This window comes from Morus notabilis, unplaced genomic scaffold (genome assembly GCF_000414095.1).
Source record: "Morus notabilis unplaced genomic scaffold, ASM41409v2 Scaffold359, whole genome shotgun sequence".
Classification (NCBI taxonomy): Eukaryota; Viridiplantae; Streptophyta; class Magnoliopsida; order Rosales; family Moraceae; genus Morus; species Morus notabilis.
The window spans coordinates 178,219-202,551 of NW_010365790.1; the positions used below are offsets into that span (position 1 = coordinate 178,219).

A 24,333-nucleotide genomic window follows, 5' to 3' on the forward strand; every position below is an offset into this window, starting at 1 on the left:
TCAATATTGCAAAGAGGGCAATAATTTTGATTGTCAGTCTTATATACACGTGGAAATTCTAAGGCACAATGATTCAAAATCTGAACATACATTGCCTCATGTAAGTTTTTTGACTTGAGCCAATTTCATTCAAGAAATCTACAAATTTACACACTCAGAACAACTTGCCCTTGAAATTATATATGCTTCAACTTTCTTTCTACAATGTACTTAAGTGGTAGTATTTCAAATCTGGCAAAAGACCAAAAAAGTAAAAACAAGAAACAACTAGAATTAGTATTCCCAGCATCTAAAAATTCATGACCAATAACTACATGGTCAACCCGCCCTCCACTCTAATCCCCCGTCAATGAATTATGAATCACCTCTGCCTATCTTCTCAGAGCTGGAGTATTTTTCCTAAGCAGTTGGTTTGCTCACTTCGTAATTTGTTTCCCCCTGCAAGGTAGTGACTGGGAAACCCGGCTGTGGCATCATTCCATGTTAAAACGTATCAGCACATTCGCCGGAATGATTTACGCCTCCGAAGTGGAAGAATGACACTTTTGCTAATATCTACATTATGCATTCCCACCATCTGAACTGCTGCAGGCTTGATTTGGAAGACCGTTGCCACCGAAGTCTCCATCCAGACTCATCTGCTGGACTTCTTGTGGGGAGAGGATCTTGATGCAGCGGACACAGTTCACAAACTCCCTAAAAGTAAACATGAACACAAACATTGTAAGTGACCGTTGGAAACTAAAGAATGTCATGCACACTGAGAACGTTGCAACTTTAGCAAATATTTGCAATCCACTGAACTGCATGAAACACAACGAGAGAGAGACTTACTGCCAAGGGTCATCTCCGACCAGCAGAACATCATTTTCGTGATCCACATATACAAGTTTCCACCCTACTCTCTGTCGGTCTTCTAGCTGTCCTTCTATTCCAAATCTACGAGCCAGATCTTGTTTAAGCTCATCATAACCGGAGTAGCGAGTGATATCAATGGATCGCCCAACAGCTCCACGTTTGTAAACCTTTTTCCAAAAAATGAACCAAGTTAGGACAAAGTTTAGGAAGGACAAATAAAGATAACCTCTTTAGTTGAAATATCAAAAACATCAAACCTTGGTATACGTCCGCATGCGCTGAAACTGTGGTGCTGGTGCCCACGGGCCTCTATTCAAGAAGCTGCTGTCATTGATTGTCGAGTCAATTGAATTAAATGTCATGTCCGGAACTCCAAATGACTGCGAAACCATTGAAGAAGAAAGTTCCTGCTGAGCATCCTTGGAATTTTCATAGCTTCCAAGCATGCCTCCGGAAGAAAGATTGTTCGCAAAGTCTTTTCCTAACCCCACCATTCCCTTGGTCATCATGGGATCAGGATTCAAAGGTGCCCCGCCTAACGGTCCATTGATGTTATTCCCGTAAGAGACATTGTTTCTCTGATCCACCTGAACTTCCTCACCTTGACTAGCTTCTCTAAACAGCATCTGTTGCGGATTGAAAGGCAAGCCGTTGTTGTTCTGCTGCTGTAAATTCATATCGTTCTGAGAAAGGCACACTGAAGTTGTTGAAGAAGATGTGTCCAAGTAATCTGTTTGGGCAGCAGCACCACCATTCAGATATGTATGTTGAGTAAAGATACCTTGACTTTGACTCCTAGGGATGTTCAATGAAGGCTTAACTTCAGACTTCTGTGAAAAATCTTTAACCAAGCTAACACTAGATGACATTGTTTCCAGGGCACTGGAACTCAAAATAGTGGTAGCAGACTGGGCCATGTCTTGTGGCATTACTGTACTTCGATGAACCCTGCTGTTCAAAACTGGTTGCACTACATTTGAACAATTGTTTGTAGATGGTGACGTCGAACAAGAAGGAACATCATCAGTTATACCAGACTGTCCTGCTCCCACAGCCCCCGTCACTGCACTGCTACCACCAGTAGCAACTTGATTAGTTATCGGGTTCGGGGGAAGTCCAATATGCCCAGGCATTTCGGACAGCATTCCAGGTTGCTGCTGTTGAAGCTTTGACTGATGAGTGGTATGAGGGAATAGAGTATTAGTTTGGCTGATGTTGCTTTTTGTCATTTGTTGTGCAATTGTGTTTGACTGAGGGAGCGAGTTCGTGACCATTTGCGGCATCTCCAGGATTTGACTTGTTGTCGAAGACCTAGAGAAGCTCTGGGATGCATCTAACAGTTGTCTCTGCTGGTCCTGGATTTGCGTGAGTTGTGTGGGTTGTTGCAGTGAAGACTGCTGAGCTAAAAATGACTGCTGTTGCTGCTGAAGCTTCTGTAACAACTGAAGCTGAAGCTGATTATCAGACATATGTTGCAACTGTTGGTTTATTTGATCGGGGATCTGGGATTGAATTACGTTTTGCTGTTGGCTCTGGCTCGTAATTTGTTGCTGATGCTGCTGGTTCTGAGAGAGGCTTCTCTGAAGCTGATTGCTTTGCATGGACGCTTGCTGCTGAAGTATATTACTTGTTTGAACAAGAGTCTGAGGTTGCAAAATTTGCGCCTGAACTTGACTCAACGGTAGAGTTTGATTAACCATATTTTGTCTCGGTTGCTGAGCAATATCATTCAGCTGTTGTTGTGGCTGTATGATAGATCCTAGAGGGCTCAACGAGGACGACATTTTTGGGAGTTGATCAAGCGGTAGTGCTTGCTGAGGTAGCCTCGGGGAACCGAATTGTAAGTTGTTAGCCTGAGGTATTTGAGGTGTCGGCAAGCCCAACTGCCGAGAAAGATCAGCTCCAGGAAGATTTTGAAGAACTGAACCCGAAAAGGAATGCATGTAGTTTGGCTGAATGGAGTTGGCTAGCCCAGGGTTCTGCTGCATGTTCATCCACTGAACCAAGCTTAGGCCAGGAAATGTCTGAGTGTCTTTCATGCAAATATCATCACCAAGCCAAGGCATTGTTCTTTTAAACATGTTATCCAAGTCGGAGGATTCGTCATCTGCAATAGATACCAAGAGTAGCCATAAGTATCCTATCCATGGAAGAGCAATAATTCTTCAGAGTGTAAATATCCTACCTGGCATTCCCGGTTGCCTTGGACGCTTTGATCTGAAGAATGGAGGTGGACATATGAAAAATGGAGCAGTAACAGGTTCAATCTCCCAAATTGAGACCCGATTACGCCTTTCCCCGGCAGTTGACTCATCCCAACCAACCTGCCAAAGGATATGAGCAGAGAATTACTTTAATAACCGAAAATACTGATCAGGAAACTATGGCCCAATTCAAACAAAGGGAGGAAAGAAAGACGGAGATTCCTTGAGCTTACCTGCAAGTTGCGCCATTGTGAATTCTTCCATCTAACAGGATCAAGATCACTAATACCAGTAATTGTACCCATATACCTGCAGAAGGAATACACTCATTTTCAGTTCCAGAACTAGTCATGTTTCAAACTCTCCATCTATATTCCGAAAAAACCACGAATCCAGGAATACAAAATTCCTGTCAGTCTCGTCTCCCTATTTCATGCAATTATCTGAGAGACTCAAGTACGACTACCTTCTTGTTCCGGACTCTTCAGTCTCAAACATCATACGAAAACGCATGCCAAGTGATATTTGATTGCCATACACTGCCTTGTAGTACTTCGCCAAAGGAATAACAAATTCTGATGGACTAGCCCTGCACATGAAAAAACACATTTCACTTTTCAATATAATTCTAAATCCAACTTTATGAGCTCTAGAACTGGTTGAAAAAATGTATGGAAAATTGCATTTCTAGAGAAACGAAAAGACCCCAATTGCCCACCTAGGATTGTAGAAAACTGTGAAGGGGCTATTGTTGGCAGCAGCATGAGCTGCAGCTGCTAGTATTCCAATATGCATACTATCACTTGACAATACTGATGAAGACAGGTTGGTGGGTTGCCTGTTTGCTCTTCTAATACCCAAAAGAAGATGTTGCTTTTCATCCCTGACGACAGAGTGAATTAAGAAGATTATTAGGCCCAATTTGAAAAAGCACAAATCAACAAAATAAGAAACTGGAAAAGCATAAACATATAAAGGAAGGAAGGGTCAAAGGAAACAGGCTTTACAGTCCAAAGAAACCAAGAGGGTGTTCTTTTCATAATTCGAATCACAACTCAAATTTTTTACTATAGTGTTTTCTCTCACAAAAATTCAAATTTAACGTTTTTGCTATAGTGTTTACGCTCACATAAATTCACTTTTCAACTCAAGTTCTCAACTTGAACTCGCGAAAAGAATGTGTCCTAAGATTGATTAAGTACGAAGTCCAAGAAAGAAAACAGAGTTCATGATTATTACCTGATGAACAAAACAGAGTCACCGGCAAAAAGCCGTTTTCCGCTGACAAACAGACTCCATCCTGTGGTAAGCAAGTGGCGTTTTGGTTGTCCTAGACAATGAAAACAAGAGCTCTAAGAAATGGGACAACACAAATCATACCATGGCACTAGAAATGGGTAGAAAAGAGACCATACCACGGTATATATGGCGGAAAGTCCATACGTTATCATGCAAATCCCTGGCAACAAGTTCTTGAGCAGGTGGTTGCATGGAGAAATCCTTGTACAAAAAATGGAAAACGTCAAAATTTTTGCATTAATTTTCTGAGTCTCTGAATGGCCCAGCAGGCAAGAAACTGCTTACAAGAGATGGGAAAATCTTCTCCGCAGCACGGCGGGGCACTGAGAAACCTCCATGAGTACTTGTATCACTTGCTGTCAAAGTTTTACAGAAAAATTCTGGCTGAGGCTTATTTGACTTGAGAGCAAGATCAGATCTCAGTAATGCGTCCTTATCGACCTATAAACCAAAAATTCCAGTTTCAGACTTTTCATTCCTCTACAACTACATTCTTAACATGAGCCATAAGGGAATGCACAATTGCTTAAAGCAAAGTCCTTACACTAGGAACAGGTTGGAGTGTCATCTGAGCATATACTTCATCTGTTTCTGGGTCGGCCTATGGAAATCAAAAACAAGAAAACATAAATAGAGGTATTTCAGAAATTATTTAAAATCAAAAGCTAAGTGTTCAAGAATATACAAAAAAGGCAAAGCCGTACATGCAGAGTGACATTGTGAAGGAGACACAGCAACTTCGAGGGAAGATTCGGGTAGTTCGGAATTTGAGCATCCACATCCTTCTTCAAAGATGCTGCTACCTGAGATTGGAAAGTTTCCCAGTTCGAGTTATGCAAAGAGATTGAACAAGAAAGAAAGGTCAAGGCAAGATCATTTATAGTAACTATTTTATGGCTAAACATGTAGCTAAGCATACCATGATTAAGATACAAAACAATCAATTTTATTCATCAGATCCATTAAATTCCCCTTAACAGTTGCACCCAACCGTAAAAAACCAACATTTCCGTTAAATTAGACAGAAAATCAATTATCTAAATTTACCCCGAAGGTTTCCTTTCTCACTAATTGAGGGCAAATAAATTTCTTTTAAAAAAACAAAATAGATAAAGAGAAAGTGCTCCAAAACTAAAGCAGACATATATACAATTAAAATAGCAAATTTAACACCGAAAAAAAAAAAAGAAAAAGAAAAAGAAAACCTGTTCGCTGTGGCCTTGAGGGAAGTAGACGACGTGGGTCCCAGCCGGCGGCAAGTTTACCAACGGCCCGGCGCACGCCTGCCATAGTTCCGGGTTTATGCTCTTCTTTTCCGTCCCTGCGAGTACACGCGTCATTCACCCATTCGTCATCAATTATTTTTTAAAAAAGAAAAATTATTTCATTTTCCGCTTGTTTCCTGAGAAAACGGCAGGGCCGGAAGAAAACAGAACAGAAAAAGGATAAAAGTCGGAAGAAATCTTATAATCCGACTGAGAAATACAAGTAAAACATCAGAGTCCGTACAAGGAAAAAAAACCGCACGAACAAGAAGAAGACAATAAGGACAAAATCCAAAAAAAAAACGTTTTTACACTATCCACCGGCTCTTCCAAAGCTTTCTTATCAGATTTTCTAGAGAGAGAAAAAAAAAAGGAGATTAGAGCTCACCATCGCATGGATTGGGAGGAGCGGCGACTGCAGCGGAGGCAGCTCCTCCTCCGACGCCGTTGGCCGGCGCCTTCATCGCTCTCTCCGGCGACTCCGACCGAATTTATATATTTTTATTTTTAAGAAAAAAGATAAAATGGGAGGAAAAATCTCAGAGGTTCATCTCGGCGACGGCAATGGAAGTTCTGTGAGCTGATGAAATGAAAAAAGAAGTGAAATTTCCTCGATTATCGGTGAGGTCAGATCAGCTCCGATGAGAAGTCGGCAAGAAATGGAGGGTAGTGTGGCCGGCAAGGTGGCCGGAAAGGGGAACAAAGAGGCAGAAGAAGAGCGATGATAGACCAAAATGTCTCAAACTTTGCCCCCTATCTTCCCCTACACTCCCCAGACACACACAATTACAATACCAACTCTCTCTCCTCTCTCTCTCCCTCTCTCCTCCTTCTCAATGCCCTTCTCTTTCTCTCTCTCTCTCCTCCTTCTCTCTTTCTCTCTCTGTGTTTTGGTATGAACTTTCTCTCTCTATTTCTCACAGTATTAGAATGTCTCTGACTAATGGAGTAGTTCCTCCTCTTTCCTTTGACATCTTGGGTTAAGTTGAGCGGGGATTTTCATTATTCCTTAACCATGGTTACTTTCTTTCTTAATCCTTCTTTTATACCGAATTTACACTTTTAATCCTTTTCTTTATTGTTACAATCAATCCATATAGATAAAATTGGAGCTTTTTACCTATAATATTGAAATGCATGTTATTTTCAATGGTTACATTATACATTATATATAGAAATTTAATGATGCGCCATTAATATAACTTTATTAATTATCATAATTTTTTTATCAACCATTTAAGTTATTACAACATCTAAATCAATATCTTATCATTAAAATAATAACACCTACCGATAGATAAATATTAAAATAATTATTAAAATCACAATGTCTTTCACATATATACATAAAGAATGCCTTGCGGAAAACAAAATCTCAAACAAAATTATTCAAATTCTTAATCCTTTTATGGTTATGCTTGCTAATTCTTTCATTTTCCCAAATTATTGACAAGAACAAAAAAAATCATTGCTACAACATCTCTTATTACATTGAAAGAGTAAGAAAAAAAATTATACTATATATAAATTGGGAACTTTTATAACATGTCTGAATGTAATATTACTCTATAACCATAATAAAATTTAAAAATATGTAAAAGTCTAACTATCAATATTTTTGAAATATATATTTTCAGGCATGTTGTCACGTGAAGGTTATTATAAGAATAAAATGGTAAATATAAGTGTATGGAATGTGTAACACAATTCGGCTTTTTATTTTAGATATAGTTTTTTCTCTTTTTTTTTTCTCAAATATGTATGGCTTTTCACCATTTTATATCTTTTATAACCTTATGTGTAATACTATAATTTGTTAATAAATAGGTCAAAACTATATAGATATGTAAGACGAGCGAATATTGTCCTTTTGGTGGAAATAACCCAATTGTTATCATTTTCTTTTTATTGCTTGGAATTGTAGGCTATGGTTTAGAAGTAACTAACACACGTGTTGACTTAGAAAAGATGTACTTTAGACGGATAAAAATTGAATATTTAAAGTTGGCATTAAGTATTCTAGTTCACTTTAAGCAATTCTTATGCCAACTTTAGTGATTATTAATTGAAGTCCATGATGATATGGTAATGAGAGAACACTTCCTACCTTTTCAAAAGCTCATAAATAGAAATCAATACCACAAATCTTAAAGCGAATTGCTATTTACTAGGGAGTGCCCAACTTTTATCAAATCAACAAGTTAGTTCAAAATTTTCCAAATACCGTATATAGTAGCCCTAGTGGTGAATCATCAGTAGGGCCTAAATGATGCAAAACATTCGTCCTTATACAAATTAGGATAAAAAATAAAAAAGAACAAAAAAATTAAAAATTCCCATTCATTGCAAGCAGAATATTTGGACTGATTATGTGCAATAGTTTCTTATTTTGTTAGAACTCTGAAGGAATGCTATAAATACAAAAGGTTATAGAAAGGTTTCAATCTATTACACACCTCAACCCTACAACTGATTGCTATACTTGGTTTCAAGTTTAAACCAATTATTGTACACGCAAATTACATTTAATCCTCATTTTTCCATATTGTTGTCTCAAGAAATAATATATTATCATTTTGACTAAAAAAAAAAAAAAGATGGAGAGAGAAAGGTACTGTAAATCGTGAATACATGCCATGTCCACTTTACACAATTTGGTTTTATAAAATTATTTGAATGCCTTGCATATCTATAATCATGAAATTTTGTTCTCTATTGTTGTATGGAATAATGAAGCTTAAAATAAAAGTAGATTTTTTCCATGAAAAAATAAAAATAAAATATAAATGGAGGGCAATTGAGTAAATGCGAAAAAGAAACATAGAGGGCCACTATGAGTCCATTATTGAGGGCGGGCCGTGGGGAGCCTTTTTAGGGGCTGCCCGATCGCACAAACTCACATGGATATACTGTACGGTCGCTCCTCCTCCATTATGCTATTAATCATTATCATACCATTATGCTATTTTTTTTTCTAAGTTTTAGGGGAAAAAAATCAGTAGCATTCAAAAACGAGAAATTTTTAAGGAATATTTATTAATACGTATGATATATTAATGGATTAGATTTTTTTTTCACTGTTAAATTTATGTATTTTTTAATTTTTATGTAATTTTATGCCGATTTAACAGATAAAAACTTAATCTATTGATATATTAACGTATCAAAGAAAATCTCAATTTTTAAATAGGTTAAAAATAAAATCAAAGTAAGATTCTTAAAAAAAAAAGTTCCATATTGTGCAATTTTTATTTATGGTTGTTAAGTTTTGAATAATTTGTATATTCTCTAAAAACACTATCAATATTAAAATCTTTTTCTACTAAAAAAAATTAAAATCTTTTTTTTTTTTTGTTTTTCTTGTCATATAAAAAAAATATTTGTTTATTTATTTCAGACCTTCTATCTTGCCCAAAAACTATTGATGACGTGGAAGATTTTGTCGGCGGCTGCATTTATGACTTTGACAGCTCTGCCTTGTGTCGCGTGTGTGCTTCTTTTTTTTTTTTCGCTCAACTCCTCCTTGCATATTGTCCAAATGTTAATGCGCATCCAACTTTTTGAAACTTTCTAACACTTTGACTCGTTTTGTTAACTTGATTGATTCTGTTCACACCTTTTATTTTGTTATTTTTGGGATTTTGCCCAACCGAATTTGATTCTAATGTAATTCATGCTTATATCTTTCACTAATTTTTCAACTATTATGCAAGTCTGATGAGTGCATCATTGATAAGTGATTGGTTTTATAACGGTCAGCTCTCATCTATTGTACTAAAGTTTTTAGAACTTCTCATGATTATAATACAAATATATAGTGCAATGCAATTAGGCACCAGTAGGAGGTGGCCTCATTCATTTCACCAATTTGAGTTTTCAATTTCAGTTTTATTATAGTTAAAAGTTTTTACAAAAAATCAAATTTAACTTTTTCTGTTACAATTAAAAATTCTCACATAAAGTCACATCTCAATTAAAATTTAAAACTCGAATCGACGAAATAAACAAGACAATTCATTAATAAAGAGTTAGTTCCACCAGGTGAGCCCTACATTCTATTAGAGGTTATGGTGTCCTAAGCATTTTTCATTCTTAAAAAGAAGTTTGTGTTGATTATAGATTGGAAAAAAAAAATACATTTTAGAATGTATGAATTTGAATTTTGTAAGTTTTATAATTTTTTCTTATAAAATTTGATAATGAATCCTTATAAGAAAAATCACATAGAACTAGCTGCTAGAGAATAATTTCTATTATGTGTTTCCTACTAGAGAATAATTCCAGTTTTTATAAATCTCCCAGTCCAGTGTTTTTGTACGTACCTCTTTTTTTTTTTTTTGCTATTATAGTGTTTTTGTAATTCATTCTTAAATTACAGATTTGAATTTTTAATTCGAGTTGAGATGTAATTTTATATAAGAGCTTTTTATTATAGCAGAAAAAATTAAATATGACTTTTTATAAGAGATTTTAACTGTAACAAAATTAAAATTAAAAACTCAAATTGATAAAATTAACGATACACATCAATTACCTTTTTTTCAAGTGGACGACCTTTCAGCTAAAAAAAAAACATTTTTAAATGGACAGCCTTTATGATTTCTTTTTTTTTTCCTTTTTGAATAAATGACAAGCCAATTCCTCTTTCTATAATGAATCTTCCACCTTTTATTTTTTATTTTTTATAAGCATTCAAGAATCAATGCTGTTTATCTATAAATAGTGTTTAAAAAGGGCAAAAAAAAACGAATTATTTCTCTTCACACGTGCAATTGTTTATCGAATGGCTGATAAACTGTCATTTTTTCAATTTTGTATTAATGTTTTTCCAATTGAGTGGAACAATAAATGAGCATAATTCTTCCACAGTTCGTCCACTAAATTGAAAAAAAACACACCTATAAAAAAAATTGAAAAATCCACACTTAAGAATTATGATAAAAAGAAGAAACACTGTGAAATTAGAAAAGTCGGTGGTCTATGACCCATAGCTGCAAAAACAAATATTTGGTCCATTGACTAGTTATCTGGATTCATCCACGTTTCTAACTTTTTTAAGAATAACTTGGCACTTTAATTAATTTAATTAGTTTATTGTCAAAGAATAATTAATTGGAATTAATTGAGCTAATGCTGTAAAATGGGTCCCACAAAAGAAGCCGTGTTTCCAGGAGAGGTGGGTTGTGGGACCGTCTGTTCTGACCACATCAAACAGCTTGCTTTTCCAAAGAGTATTTTGACGTGGCAATATCGACGGTCGACGTTGATAGCTTTGAAAACAGAAAATTTAGGTAGGGTTAGTCTAGACTCTAGAGTGACTTTTCCATTAAAATAATTTAAAAAAACATTTGATTCATGAATTAAAATTATAAGATTATAATTATTTTTAATTTATGTATATTTTTTATGAGAAAAAATATAACAAATTATGAATTATGATTCAAATTAGAGTATGAATCTCTCAATCAAAATAAACTTTAATATTCCCCGCCCCTCCTCCCAAAAAAAAAAAGACTCAAAAAAAAAATAAATAATTAGCATTGACATTTACATTAACAAATAAATGATTATTTGATAACCTAAAAAAAAGAAATTATTATCAATGATATTCAGAAAGTCATATCTCAAGCTACTAGTGGATCTGTTTGCTACATTTCTCGTTAAGAGAATTTTGTAACCCACTGTTTGGTTAATTTTTTTTTGTTCGTAAGCTAGAAACTTCGTTTGATTTGATTGTATCCAAACTTTATTTGCTTTTTTGTTCTGATTGATTTGGGTTGAGTATTAAAAATCATTTTCTCTTAAAAAATGGAAATTATTGGGCTAAGTTGTGAAATAATAAGAAATTTGTGTTAGGGTACAAAAGAAGTTATAAATCTAAGCTAATCAAATTGTATCACATTGACAAACGTTGATTATTTAACGATGCATGATAAATAAGATCATGAATCTTGTCTTGTCGATCCTTAGGATAAATTATTCAAAAACAAAATAAATAGCTAATGAGTTATTTTTCAACATTGTATCGCATAACTATGAAATTATTTCCAACCACAAAATTCTCTTAATAAGTTAGTAATGTGGGTGGTGAGTTGGCGCTCTTTCAATTGTGTCGTTGTGATTATGAGTGGGTGTATAGGAGGGTTTGCTTAGTTGCTAATTGGGATTTAATGTAAATATATGAAGTAACATGGTACAAGGTTGGCTTAATAATGATGTAGAGTGCGAAAGGTACTAGTATTTAGTATGAACGGTGGATCGGGAAGATGAGCGGTCATTATCAATCATGGCCATAGAATCTCAATTATATTTGGATTCAAAGGCAATATTAATACAATCATTTCACGATATCCATATTGTTAACCAACTGTTCATAATTCGTTTATTTTATTTTTCTTTATTGTTTTTTCAGTATGCCAATCAACTCCACTATGAAATTTGGCCCACCTAATTGTAGTAACTTGCTAAAATTCAATTCCCCTTTAGTCAGGCGTTTCTTAATCGACTTTTCATTTATTCGTTTGTTTGACTTTTTTTTTTTTTTTTTAAGAATATATGAATGACAATATTCACCTTGTTTTTGCGAAAACAAAAAGAATATAATTGTTGGGCGAATTCTCCTTAATTTGTGATGGCACGCCACATGTAACTCCACATTCACGAAAGACGTAGCCAATATATACCGCCTTATTCTACCTCAATGGTGATGAAAAATTTTAATATAGTATATAATTTAGATTTTATTCGTTTTTTCATTGTGAATGTATAGAAAAAAAAACATCTCAATTAGAATTAAATCGAAAAAGTTATGACGTTTTAAAAGTAGAAAAAGTATTATTTATTAACTTGAGTTCGAGTTTATGAACTCGGGTTGAAGGAGAAACTTGAACTCGAATTTAGTCTCAAACTCGAGTTCAAAGTACTCAAATTTTACAAAAGAACGTGAATTTAAATAAAATTGTAAGTCGAGTTCAAATATTTTTTTTAGTTTCGTTGTAAAAGAACAACTCTTTTGTCTTCCTGACTCAAACTTTACAAGCCATTTATTCAATGTGGGGTTTATTGATATTTATATGCAAAGAAAATGAAGTGATCAAAGATTACAATAGATAACTCTTATGTTTTCTTGTGGCAATAAATGATTTGAATAGTCTAAGGCCCTGTTCATTTCGCTGATTCGAGTTTTGTTACAGTAAAAAGCTCTCACAAACAATCACATCTAACTTTTTTGTTACAGTAAAAAGCTCTCACATAAAATCACATCTCAACTTGAATTAAAAACTCGAATCAGCGAACTAAACGGGCCCGATATATACAGTTTGGGAGACCACCACTGAATGCCAAAATGGAACACATCCGAGATACAACTCAAATGAATTCCGGCGAAGAAATCTAGAGTTTTTGAGTCTCACGACTTACTCCACTATGTATAGAACCTCTCATCACCCTCACACTCAAATAAAACCACTTCTCAAATACCCCACTGATTTGATGCACGCCAACGAAAGCACAAGGAGGCGAAAGGTGGAGGCAACTATATGCTACCACTACTAATCTTATTCAATGTTTGGGTTCTTATTTAAGCATATATAATCTTTTATAAAAATGAATAAAATTGATTAATTTCAATATTTTTGGAACTAACAAACCCGTTAAATATCAAATTATCATTTATACAATTGAATTAAATTGATGACTATTGTTGTCTTGGCAAATAAAAAAAATTAAAGAAGAAAAAGAAAAAACAATACTGTAATCGGAATATTTACATCTAGTATAATTTCTCATGTTGTGAGGATTGGATAGATAATTAAGCCCACGTTTTGTTCGTTAGTTCTAATTTTGTCTATTTAAACCTTTTTATTCGAGTAGATTTGTTCAAATTGCGTGATTTAACTTGTAATTTAAATTGACGTTTAGATGTGTAGTTAAATTTCAATCTGACTAGGGAATAAAATTTAAATTTGTATTTAGTAAGTATGAAAAATAGAGAGTTTACACTTTTTTATTGTTCAAAAATAGTTTGAACAGTTAAACTTTAAGGAGGAATTAAATTTTAAGTTGAACAGTTTAACTCAGTTTAAACAAAAAATATGCATTTACTAAATACGAATTTAAACTGTACTTACTATTTAAATTGAGTTAAACTGAATTAAATTAATAAAATAAATGGTGGCTAAATTGACAGTAGTCGTTTAATTAAAAAAAATATATAAAAAGGATAATAAGGAGCTATATGTATATATAGCGTGCATGTCAGCAGCTTAAAATCCGGCAGTTTTCATGGATTTTGGACGGTGGACACGATTCCCGATGAACATGCACGCGAAGGAGATATCACAACCACTGAATGAAAGACACGTGTCGATTTAAAAAGCCATGCAAAAAAAGAAAAATAAGAGGGAAAAAAAAAATAGAACGTAAGAATATGCAAAGTGTTGGATTTTGGAATTTGCAAGAGACATTAATAAACGGGAAAAGTAAAAAAGAAGAGGAAAAATTAAAGAGCAGATTTGACGCACGCACGCCAGAATCTTATCATATATCAACCATGTAAGTTGGTAGTGGATGGGTAGCCCTTAATTTCGAAAATAGAGTATAAAATTTACTTTATTATAGTGTAATTATAAATTGTTAAATTATATTCGAATTACATATATAAAAAAACACGCTAGCTTTACAAATGAGATTTCTTTGATTGAGAAGAAAAAAAAAAAAACAATTGTTATGTACAGCCTTCTATAGCTACAGATTTAGATTTTTGTTAAATACTATTAAATTTATGTATTTTTTAATTTGAATGTATTTTAATGTGATTTGATATTTATCCTACAAACATAAAAGAGTTAAAAAGTTCTTTTTTTTTCAGCCCCTTATCTTACCTCCCTTTTTCTCCTTTTTTTATTTTTTATTTTTTATTTTTTGTGTGATTTTTAAAAATATATTCTTTTTCACTTTATTCTTATGAAAATAATTTTTCACATTTGTAACTATTTTATTCTTTTTCAATGATTAAAATAATTTTTTTTATATGTATTCCTATTTAATTATTTCTCGTATAATTCATATCATATTAAAAGTCATCTTTATACATATTATTTTTTAAAAAAATTTAAAAATCTTTAAATAGTTGTGTAAATGAATTTTTTGTTATTAGATAAATAATAAATTTTTTAAGTGTCGCACGTAAAAAAAGTATTAGTGTTAATGAGAAGTGCCAATAAATAACTCTCATCATATTAATTTTACTAGGAGACGTTTGGTTCATGAATTAGAATCATGAGATTATAACTATTTTTTATTTACGTGTATTTTTTATTAAAAAAAATACTGTAACGAATTATGAATCATGATTCGAATCAGAATACAAATCCCCCAACTAAACAACCTCTAAATTAAATTTAATAAAAGTCTGAGGTTTCGGAGTAGATATCACTTTTTTTATTTATTTATTTTATAAAACAAAAAACTTTGAATTGGGTTGAGTTGGCCGGTCACCCTTTTTGATAATTTGAAGAGAGCACGCCTTTCTAATTTCTTTATTCTCTTTGCCCTTTTTAAGAGTTTTGTGGCTATCGGGATTAGCGTCCCAAAAATTCTCCTTAATCCAGTACTTTTTTAATAATGTGGTTGCTTTTTGGCTAATGCCCAAAAAAGGTTCAATCTTCCAACTCTGTCTTTCCTTTCACATTTGATAAGATCGCAAAAAGGACTTCCAAAATTAAGAAGCATAGATTATATATCTTTATCATGCTTGTGCGTAAAGTAGTGCTGTTTGTGTCACTATTCATATATGTAGTACTGCTCATTATAAATGCTTCTTTGATAATTTAACTTGAGTTAGTTAACTATAATAAAAACAATGGTAAAGAATTCCTTTATGTTTTTTTTTTTTTTTTTTTTTTTTTTTGGGGGCGGAGGCCTTTCAATTTACTCTATGACGTTGGTTGTTGTAGTAATTGAGGGATTCAGAAAAATCCCTATCATATAAATGTATATTGTACGTACTTATAATATTATTTTGAATTGTCATAATTTGCCAAATGTAATATGTTTTAACTATATATATATACTAGTAATTATTAAAAAGAAAAATATAAAGCTTTTACCACATAGAAATATGTATAAGGATAGTGATACAAACTGGCTTTTCGAGTCAAAAGAACAAGACCTTCCAATTTATGGACCATATTGTGGTGAGGTAATACAAGAGTAATAACGACTATAGAATTTGGAGAACATGGGCTGTCCAATTAATTAATTAATATTGCCTATATCATATCATATCATCATATTATAACTAAATGAAAAAAGGGTATAGTCATTTCCTTTACTTTTCTCTTTATGGTGTGTTTTGTGTCCAAATCATCCTATTTAATTCACCTTTTGGATAACGGAGAACTAATAAGGTTATAATGACTATATATTCACACACACACATATATATATATATACATACTACCTATGTGGTTATACTTCGGTCAAAATGAATCTGAATTCTTGTTGGTTAATGAATTGTGCGGTATTAAATATGTAAGGGTATAAATATAATATTGAGAATGATAATTGTTACGCTTATTTTTCAAGTAAAATTGGAGGAGCCTGGGAGATACTATCACACCGATAATATTTTTGTTTGCAGAAAGAAAAAAAGATTATAATGATACGTCTTCAACCGCTAATCAATATCGATCAGCTAAGAAAAATAAGGCTTAAAAAACATGCTAAAAATAAACCTCACCTTCTAACTAACTACATCAGGTTAATTATTTCTTTTGCTTAATTCAGTGAATATATCATGATATTTCTCTTTCTTCTAATTCTTAGGTAATGTTATATTTAATGCATAATGCAGTATGAGTTAGCAGTAATATATAATTTATAAAGGGTGTATTAGTTTTCTTTTATTGTTAAAAGGGGAGAATTTTACTCTCGAGTATTTTTGAACCGTTAATTTTTTACCAAATTTCATGAAATTAACATATTTTTTTAGTATTGACACATTCTTATTAAAGTAGTATATAGAATAATTTTTTTAAAAATATTTTTTTTCCCCGGTAGAAGATGAGATCCTAATTAATCAATGAAGTACTCATTTGCCCTATACATGTTCACCCTGATATTATGCAGAAAAAAGCAACAGATGGCCCCACACCAATGCCACATGCATGCAAGATGTGCAGTTTTCCACAATCTGTATATTATTATTTTAGAGATCACGCCACTGATTAAAAAAATTGGACGCTTCTGATATTAACAATTTGTTATAATATTGGGAGAGGAACATGGTATAGCTAAGACTGGGAATAAATAAAAAATGAAGAAATTAAATTAGGTAAATAATATTCATTAAAATAGCATATATGCCAATGAGATGATGATGATGATAATCATCTTATCTCAGTAGGTCAACATTTCCCGCTGGTAACACCAATGTTTTTGTGTGATTCCCCACGCAACTTCTCAACACACAAATAGATCAATAGGCCTGCAGGCTAGCTATAGGGTTTTAAAATTCATCCCCATGTGATTAAACTGTGTGTGTATATATGTGTGTGTATCTGTATATTTATAATTTTTCCCATAAGATATATCATCGAACGATATAGTTAATTAATATTTAATTCGCAACTTGGGAGATTGATACTTATGCATGTACAATGATCTCAATGAGCTGTACATCCCATGTCACTACAAGAAAAAGATGGTTTTGCAAAGATTTTTTGTCGTTGCAATTAACGATTTTTGTGACAACGTGTGTCACAGATTTGTGTCGCAAAACTTTTTTTTGTGACCACAAAGTGTCGTCGCAATTGTATTTACGATGACATGTTGTTTTTACGACGACATACGTCGTTATAAAATTTTCGTGATATAATTATTTTTTGCGACGACATTTCAAATTATCATCGTAAATAATCTTATTTTTTTGCGACGACTAGTCTAAAAAGTCGTTGTAAAAAATTGAAATTAATTTTTTTTATAATTTTTAAAAAATGTCAATTAATTAATTTTTAATAATTTTTTTAAACATTATTATGTTACATACCGAATATAATTTATTAAGATTCATTAAAAGTGAAATATAAATTAATATTAAAAACAGTAAATCTAAATAAATTTATAAAACATATTATGAATACTACATGAAGTGTATATATAATGTTCAAAAAAAATATAAAAGCCTAATAAAGTGAAAAATAAAATAGTACATATAACAGAACTGATCGTCTAAGTTTGCAGCATCGCCAACAGTTGAATCATCATCAGGACTGTCATCATCTAAAGGAGGCAGAAGAGCGTCTAGGTCAACTGGTTCTGGACAATCAATCATAGGTAATTGGATGTTGGGCTGCAATTTAGCCACCAACTCTAACACCTTCACCTAATTCTCATAAATCTTAACTTGTTCCCGGTACGATTTCTTTAAATAACGACTCACACGTGGGTCAGGTTGAGCCGATGATGTTGCGTCCGAGTATGAACCATCAGATGAAGGAGAAGCCCCGGAGTAATGCTTTTGGGAGAGCGTCGGACCTACTCCTATCTTATGTCCTCTACGCATGCCAAGAACTTGCTCCAAAACCCCATGCTCGTCAAAGGCGGGTCTAGTCGAGCTTGAAGCAGACTGTGTTCTCTGCGTTTGTCTCTCCTCCTCCAGGGTGTTCTACATAAGAAGACATTATAATTATTTATACGTGTTATAAAACCACTATTTCAGTATAAAAAATTTAATATGAAAAATAAAAATACTTACAAAAGTCTGTTCCGCTTGGGGATTAACCCAAGAGGCCTCGCGACGATGCATGTTTGCCCAATTGTCTATGGCAGATATCGGCTCTTGGGTCTCCGTACTGGCCTATCAAATAAATTACATTTGTTAAAATTCTTAAATTCTAACTAAATTTTGACAGCATAACGACTTATTTTTCATATGATCTAAAAATCAAAACCTGTAAAAAAATAATTTTAAAAGATTTCGGCACACCATAGCTGCAAGATGTGCCACCCAAATTCTTATTTTTTCTCATCCCATGTTTAATAGGAAGCCATTGCCGATGGCCAACAAAACAAGTCTTACTTGTTATCCTCTTTGAAGGGGTTGCATCGTTGTAAGTTGTGCATGCTAAATAGCCCTGACCACTCCATTCAGATAAACTACTACGAGCAGAAAAATCATTAACTGTCATGAGCAACATAGCCTGCATCTGAAATGATGTATTCGAAACTGTGTCACGTACAAATACTTCTTCATTCCACAAATCTTTTAGCTCATCCACAAGGAGCCTTAAAAAGACATCCATATCCTTTCCGGGTGCATTTGGGTCAGGAATTAACAATGTCAACATCTTATAAGGATCCTTAGTGCATAACCACATAGGTAAATTGTTGGCCATTAAAACCACCGGCCACATACTGTATGAGAGGCTCATGTTCTCGAAAGGATTGAAACCATCAGCAGCCAACCCCAAGTGAACATTTCTCGGCTCACGTGAAAACTCATGATACTTTTCATCTACCTTCTTCCATTCATTACCATCGACTGGATGACGCATTAAATCCTCATCATTTGAATGCCCATGCTGGTTCCACGTCATATCTTTAGCTGTGTGACGAGAACCGTACAGACGCTTCAACCGATCTGTTAACGGGAAATAACGTAGTACTTTTCACGGCACTTGTTTAGTACCCTTTGTCTTTTTTTTTATTCCAACGGGATGTTTTACATACGGGACACGTTTGTAGATCATCGTTCTCCTTCCAAAACAAAGCACAATCGTACTTGCAAACATGAATTGTTTCGTAACCCAGCCCAAGTTTACTCATGAGCTTTTTCGACTCATAATGAGAAGAAGGTAACTTCACATCCGGGAATAATGCATCTTTCAATAGATTTAACAGAGCATTCATACACTCATTAGGTAACTTGTATAACACTTTTAAATGCATCAATTTCACTAAGAAATTTTAAGATGAATACTTAGTGCAGCCCGGATACAATCCCACCTGGAGCTCAAAAAGTAGATCCTTAAATTCAGCGTACTGTGCATCTTCTAGATCCACATGCGTCTCATCCAACATTTCATGGTCATCATTAATCCCAGCAACGTCTTCTAAGACTGCAAACATCTCGTATACTGGTTAATTAACTATTGGGTCGATACCTGAAACCGCTTCTACTTCACCATGGTGAATCCATGTACTATACAATGGATCAAAACCAAATCGATGTATATGCGCTCTCACAGTTTCTACTAGATGCATTTCATGGTTTCTACATTTTACACAAGGACAGTGATATGGCCAATTGAAGTTGCATAATTTTTGGCGACCTCAATAAAAGCAGATAACCTATTCCAATATTGATCCGACAATCGGTTCCTCAAATAAATCTAACTTTTATCAATCGGTATTTCAACTATACACAACAACAGACATAACAATTTATTAACGTGTTTAATTAATTTTAATTTTACTCTTTATTAACACAATTAAATTTTATTAATTAAAGTTTGTTAATGAACTTATTAAAATTCTCATTTTCTAACTAAATTTCGGCAACATAACGGCTTATTTTTCTTATCATCCAAAAATCTAAACCTGCAGAAAAATAACTTTAAAAGATTTCGGCACACCATAGCTGCAAGATATGCCACCCAGAACAAGAATCGTAAACATATACTAAATTTTGACAATATAAGAAAATCATAATTCAAATATTGTCATCATAATCCCGAATTCATACAACCAAAAACTACAACAATTTTAAACTAAATAAATATAAAAAACTTACAAAGTTTAAACCCACTAAACAGGGGCTAAAAATAACGGGATTACGTCGGAGGAACCGTGCAAACAGCGATGAAGGCGAAAAATCAAATGCCTACATCAAATTGAAACATCAAACATAATTTTTAAACACCAAAATTAACATTTAATTAATATCTAGAGTAACATATAGACACAATTCTTGATTAATCAATGCAAGTTTAAATTTTCACATTCTCATAATCATAAAAAACGACTAAACTCGAACAAAATTCCCAAAAAAAATTCTCTAATATTCACCTCTTTGCAATCCTGGCGGGGGTGGGGCGGCGGGAGCGGGGCGGCAGGAGAGGGAAAGAAGATAGAAGGGATCAGAAGAGAGAGAGAGAGGGAAGGGAAGAGAGAGAGAGAGAACGGAAGAGAGACAAGGGGAGAGAAAGAAGGGAAGAGAGAGAAGGGGAGGGCCGACGGCGGGGGGCGGCAGCGGCGACAGGAAAGGGGAAGAAGAGAGAAGGGATTGGAAGAGAGAGAGAGAAGGGAAGAAAGATAGAAAGAAGGGAAGAGAGACAAGGGGAGAGAGAGAAGGGAAGAGAGATAAGGGGAGGGTCGGCGGCGACGGGAAAAGGAGGCAGAGAGAGAGATTTTGCAGGAGAGAGAGAGCGTCGGAGGAAAATGAAGAAGAAAAAGACAGGGTATATTAGGTCAGATTTATTTGCGACGACATTATCGTCGCAAATAAATTTAAAATGTCGTCGTAAATAATAAACAGCTGTCAATTATTTGCGACGACATTATGTCGTCGCAAATAATCATTTTTCTCTCGTCTACTCTTTCGTGAAATCTTAAAAAGATTATTTACAACGACAAAGAGACAATGTCGTCGCAGATAACCAAAAACTATTTGCGACGACATTTGTCGTCGCAAATAGTAAGATATTTACGACGACTTATCGTCGTAAAAAATGGATTACCTTGGTGCCAAAAATCTGCGCTATTGCAATTTGTGCTCCAAAATTATTTGCGACAACATGGTTATTTTATTTAACGGGGAGTAATTGCGACCACATGTCGTCGTAAATATGGTATTATTTGCGACGACAAATGTCGTCGCAAAAAAAGTCGTCGCAAATGGCCTTTATTGTTGTAGTGTATGCATTCAATATACATATATGTAATATAAGAATAATGTGAGAAACACTAATTCAAATCTCAATTATTACAATGTGACTATTGTAATTGTGGCGGGGGCAATGTTTAAAATATTACATTAACTCATTCATATATATATTCTGATAAAAATGTATTAATAATATATACATATATAATAACATAATTCGTCCATATACAACCATCGATCGATGATGATTTCCATATTAAAAATCCAGGCTGACTCCTGTCGAAGCCTTGATGATCATGACTATAGCCTTAAAGTCTCTCAATATATATGTTAGGTTGGAAATAAGTCGGGATATTGCTTCATATAATCATTCATACTAATCATGCATATATGTATTAAAGCACAAAATGTAAATTAAGAATTTTCATTGGAAAGTTCACTCCAATATTATTATGTATGTATAAAATAGGCCGTGTGTGCAATATTTAGTACACCAAAAAAATTTAATTTGAAAATAATTACTTCCGGAGAATTATATAAACAATTGAAATATTCAAGCGAATTAGTACGTTGTTCATACATTTTTGGCCCAAAAAAACCGAACTTTTTATGTTAATTTGATGATAAAATTAACAAATTACAAGTAGATATTATTAAGCATTTTACGCGCATGTGATAATGCCTGACAAGTCGTTCTCTCCGATAAAAAAAAAAATGCCGTTTTGAAGGAGACACTATTGCACAAATGTTTCCTTTAAAGTACGATGAAGTCTCTCTACAAATATATGATCCCTCTAAAAAGGGACGTATATATATAAAGAGAGACGTGCAATATTAGAGATCACTCATGACTACTAGTACTACGTACGAGGATTTTGACCATTTCTCTTTTGGGGGAGAAAAAAAAAAAAAAAAAAAAAAAAAAAAAAGAAAGGGAAAATATTTTCAACGACCGACTCTAATGCATGTGGGTAAAAAACAAGGCAACATGTTGGTCTTTGTTTGTTGTGGGCAGTGGGACCCGCATACTGTGTCGATATGTCCTAAAGTTGGGGTCTCATGGTCCCTCGCCATGTCTCCTCATGAAATTGCCAATGAGCCTATGAGGCGTCGCCAAGTATATATGTATCGTGTTTTAAGGGCATAGTTAATATATATTTATTACGTACTGTTTTCTTCTTGGATTTTTGTTAGATACGTGGGGAAAAGTTTATTTATAAGTGTATGAGTAAGATTTTTATTTTTTATTCTTAATTTATAATTTTTTTAGTTAAATAATTATACTAATAAAAAATATTTATAAAAAATAATGAATAAAAGTCTAGATTAATACATTTTTAAAAATAAATTCTCATTTTTTTTTAGATATATATAGATATAGGGAGTATATGCATGCATATTGGTCGTTTCACTTGTAATCAGCCGCATATATATTACCCCCAGGAAAAAAAAGCCATATTTATTACCCGTGCATTATATTTGTATATGGCCACCATTATCAAGATTTTCCTTCTGGAGTTTATATATACGTGTGTGTGTATAACATAACACACGTCACGCGCTCTCTCAAAAAATTGATCGACACGTTGGCCATTTGGAGTTGGTTGTGTTTTTATTTTTCACGTTTTTCTAAAAAATAAATAAAAACAAGAGATAAACGGTATTTGGCACAATTAAAAATAAAAACAGAAATAAAAATGATTTTTTAATTTAGTGTAAAATAAAAGAGAAATAAAAAAAAAATTTTTAATCGTTTTTCATTTTTTGTTTCTATTTTCTCCTCTCTCGAGAACAGAGAGAGATAAAGACATTAATAATTTTTTTTATACTGAAAATAATATCTTAATAAAACTACCAAATGTATTTTCAAAAATGATTTCTATATGAGATTGAAAACATTTTCATTTTCATTTCTATACAAAAAATAAAATTATTTTAAAATGAATTATAAACGCACCGTTGTTTATCATTTCTTGTGCTTAAACGGTTAATTAATTGGTGTTGGTTATATAACTAGTTTCTTTCCTTGTTTAATTTGTTACAGGAGTTCCTCCAAATACACATGTAGAAAAGCAAGAAAACACTAAGGTCTCGTTCACTTTGTAGATTTGAGTTTTTAATTTAAATTGAGATGTGACATTTTTTGAGAGTTTTTTACTGTAGCAGAAAATTTTAATGTGACATTTTTTGAAAATTTTTTATTGTAGAAACCTAAAACTAAAAACTCGAATCGGTAAAATGAAACCTAAATAAGCAAATTAACGCATTACTCTAAACTCTCTCTCAAATGCACCATTTATTCATCGTGAGTCCAAGGACAGCAAGGCTATATATAGCTAGCTAGCTAATTACGTGGGGGGGAGAGAGAGAGAGAGAGAGAGAGGTGTAATTTTTCCGGTTGGGGTTATAGATGGTGGTGTTCTTTTTGTAAAAGGGTGTGAGATATTGCGTGGCTTTTGCCCTAGAAAGAGACAAGTCGTTTGTTCCCCGCAAACAATTTCGTCCTTTCTGCTCATGAAATTTGCCTCATGTGTTTATAAGTTACATTGTTCGATTACCATGATACTATATATAAATATGCATGCTTTTATATATAAGAAAAAATAATAATACCGTATTATATATATATATATATTCTGACAAACACGGAATATCTTTCCTCTCCACATTTAACTTGTTTCTAATTGGTTGGCCTAACTTCTAAATAACTTAGAAACTATTTGTGTGTGAGTTTGGGGTTAATTCGCCAGACTTTTCTGTATATCAGTATTTATATATATATATATATATATATATATATATATAGAAGGACACTCATATA

At 33.4% G+C, this 24,333-nt stretch overlaps 1 protein-coding gene across 1 annotated transcript; it reads right to left on the reverse strand.

Moving 5' to 3' along the window:
- Window positions 1-19: 19 nt before the first annotated feature.
- Window positions 20-6,561, reverse strand: LOC21391597 (auxin response factor 19). The gene is made up of 14 exons (XM_010108646.2): window positions 6,015-6,561; window positions 5,567-5,682; window positions 5,066-5,164; window positions 4,906-4,962; window positions 4,647-4,802; window positions 4,478-4,562; window positions 4,302-4,392; window positions 3,781-3,945; window positions 3,529-3,651; window positions 3,296-3,371; window positions 3,044-3,182; window positions 1,116-2,965; window positions 835-1,025; window positions 20-696 (listed from the first exon to the last, which is right to left on the reverse strand). Exons 1-14 carry the CDS (start codon window positions 6,088-6,090, stop codon window positions 561-563), a joined length of 3,360 nt encoding a protein of 1,119 aa, XP_010106948.1. The 5' UTR covers window positions 6,091-6,561; the 3' UTR covers window positions 20-560.
- Window positions 6,562-24,333: the final 17,772 nt, after the last annotated feature.

Excerpts from the sequence above, each read along its gene's own strand:
- LOC21391597 (XM_010108646.2), bottom strand. The coding sequence starts at position 6,090 with ATGAAGGCGCCGGCCAACGGCGTCGGAGGAGGAGCTGCCTCCGCTGCA. Across the intron at positions 5,683-6,014 it reads TCCTCCCAATCCATGCGATG|GGACGGAAAAGAAGAGCATA; the intron begins GTGAGCTCTAAT and ends GTGTACTCGCAG. Across the intron at positions 5,165-5,566 it reads CTCAAGGCCACAGCGAACAG|GTAGCAGCATCTTTGAAGAA; the intron begins GTTTTCTTTTTC and ends TTCCAATCTCAG.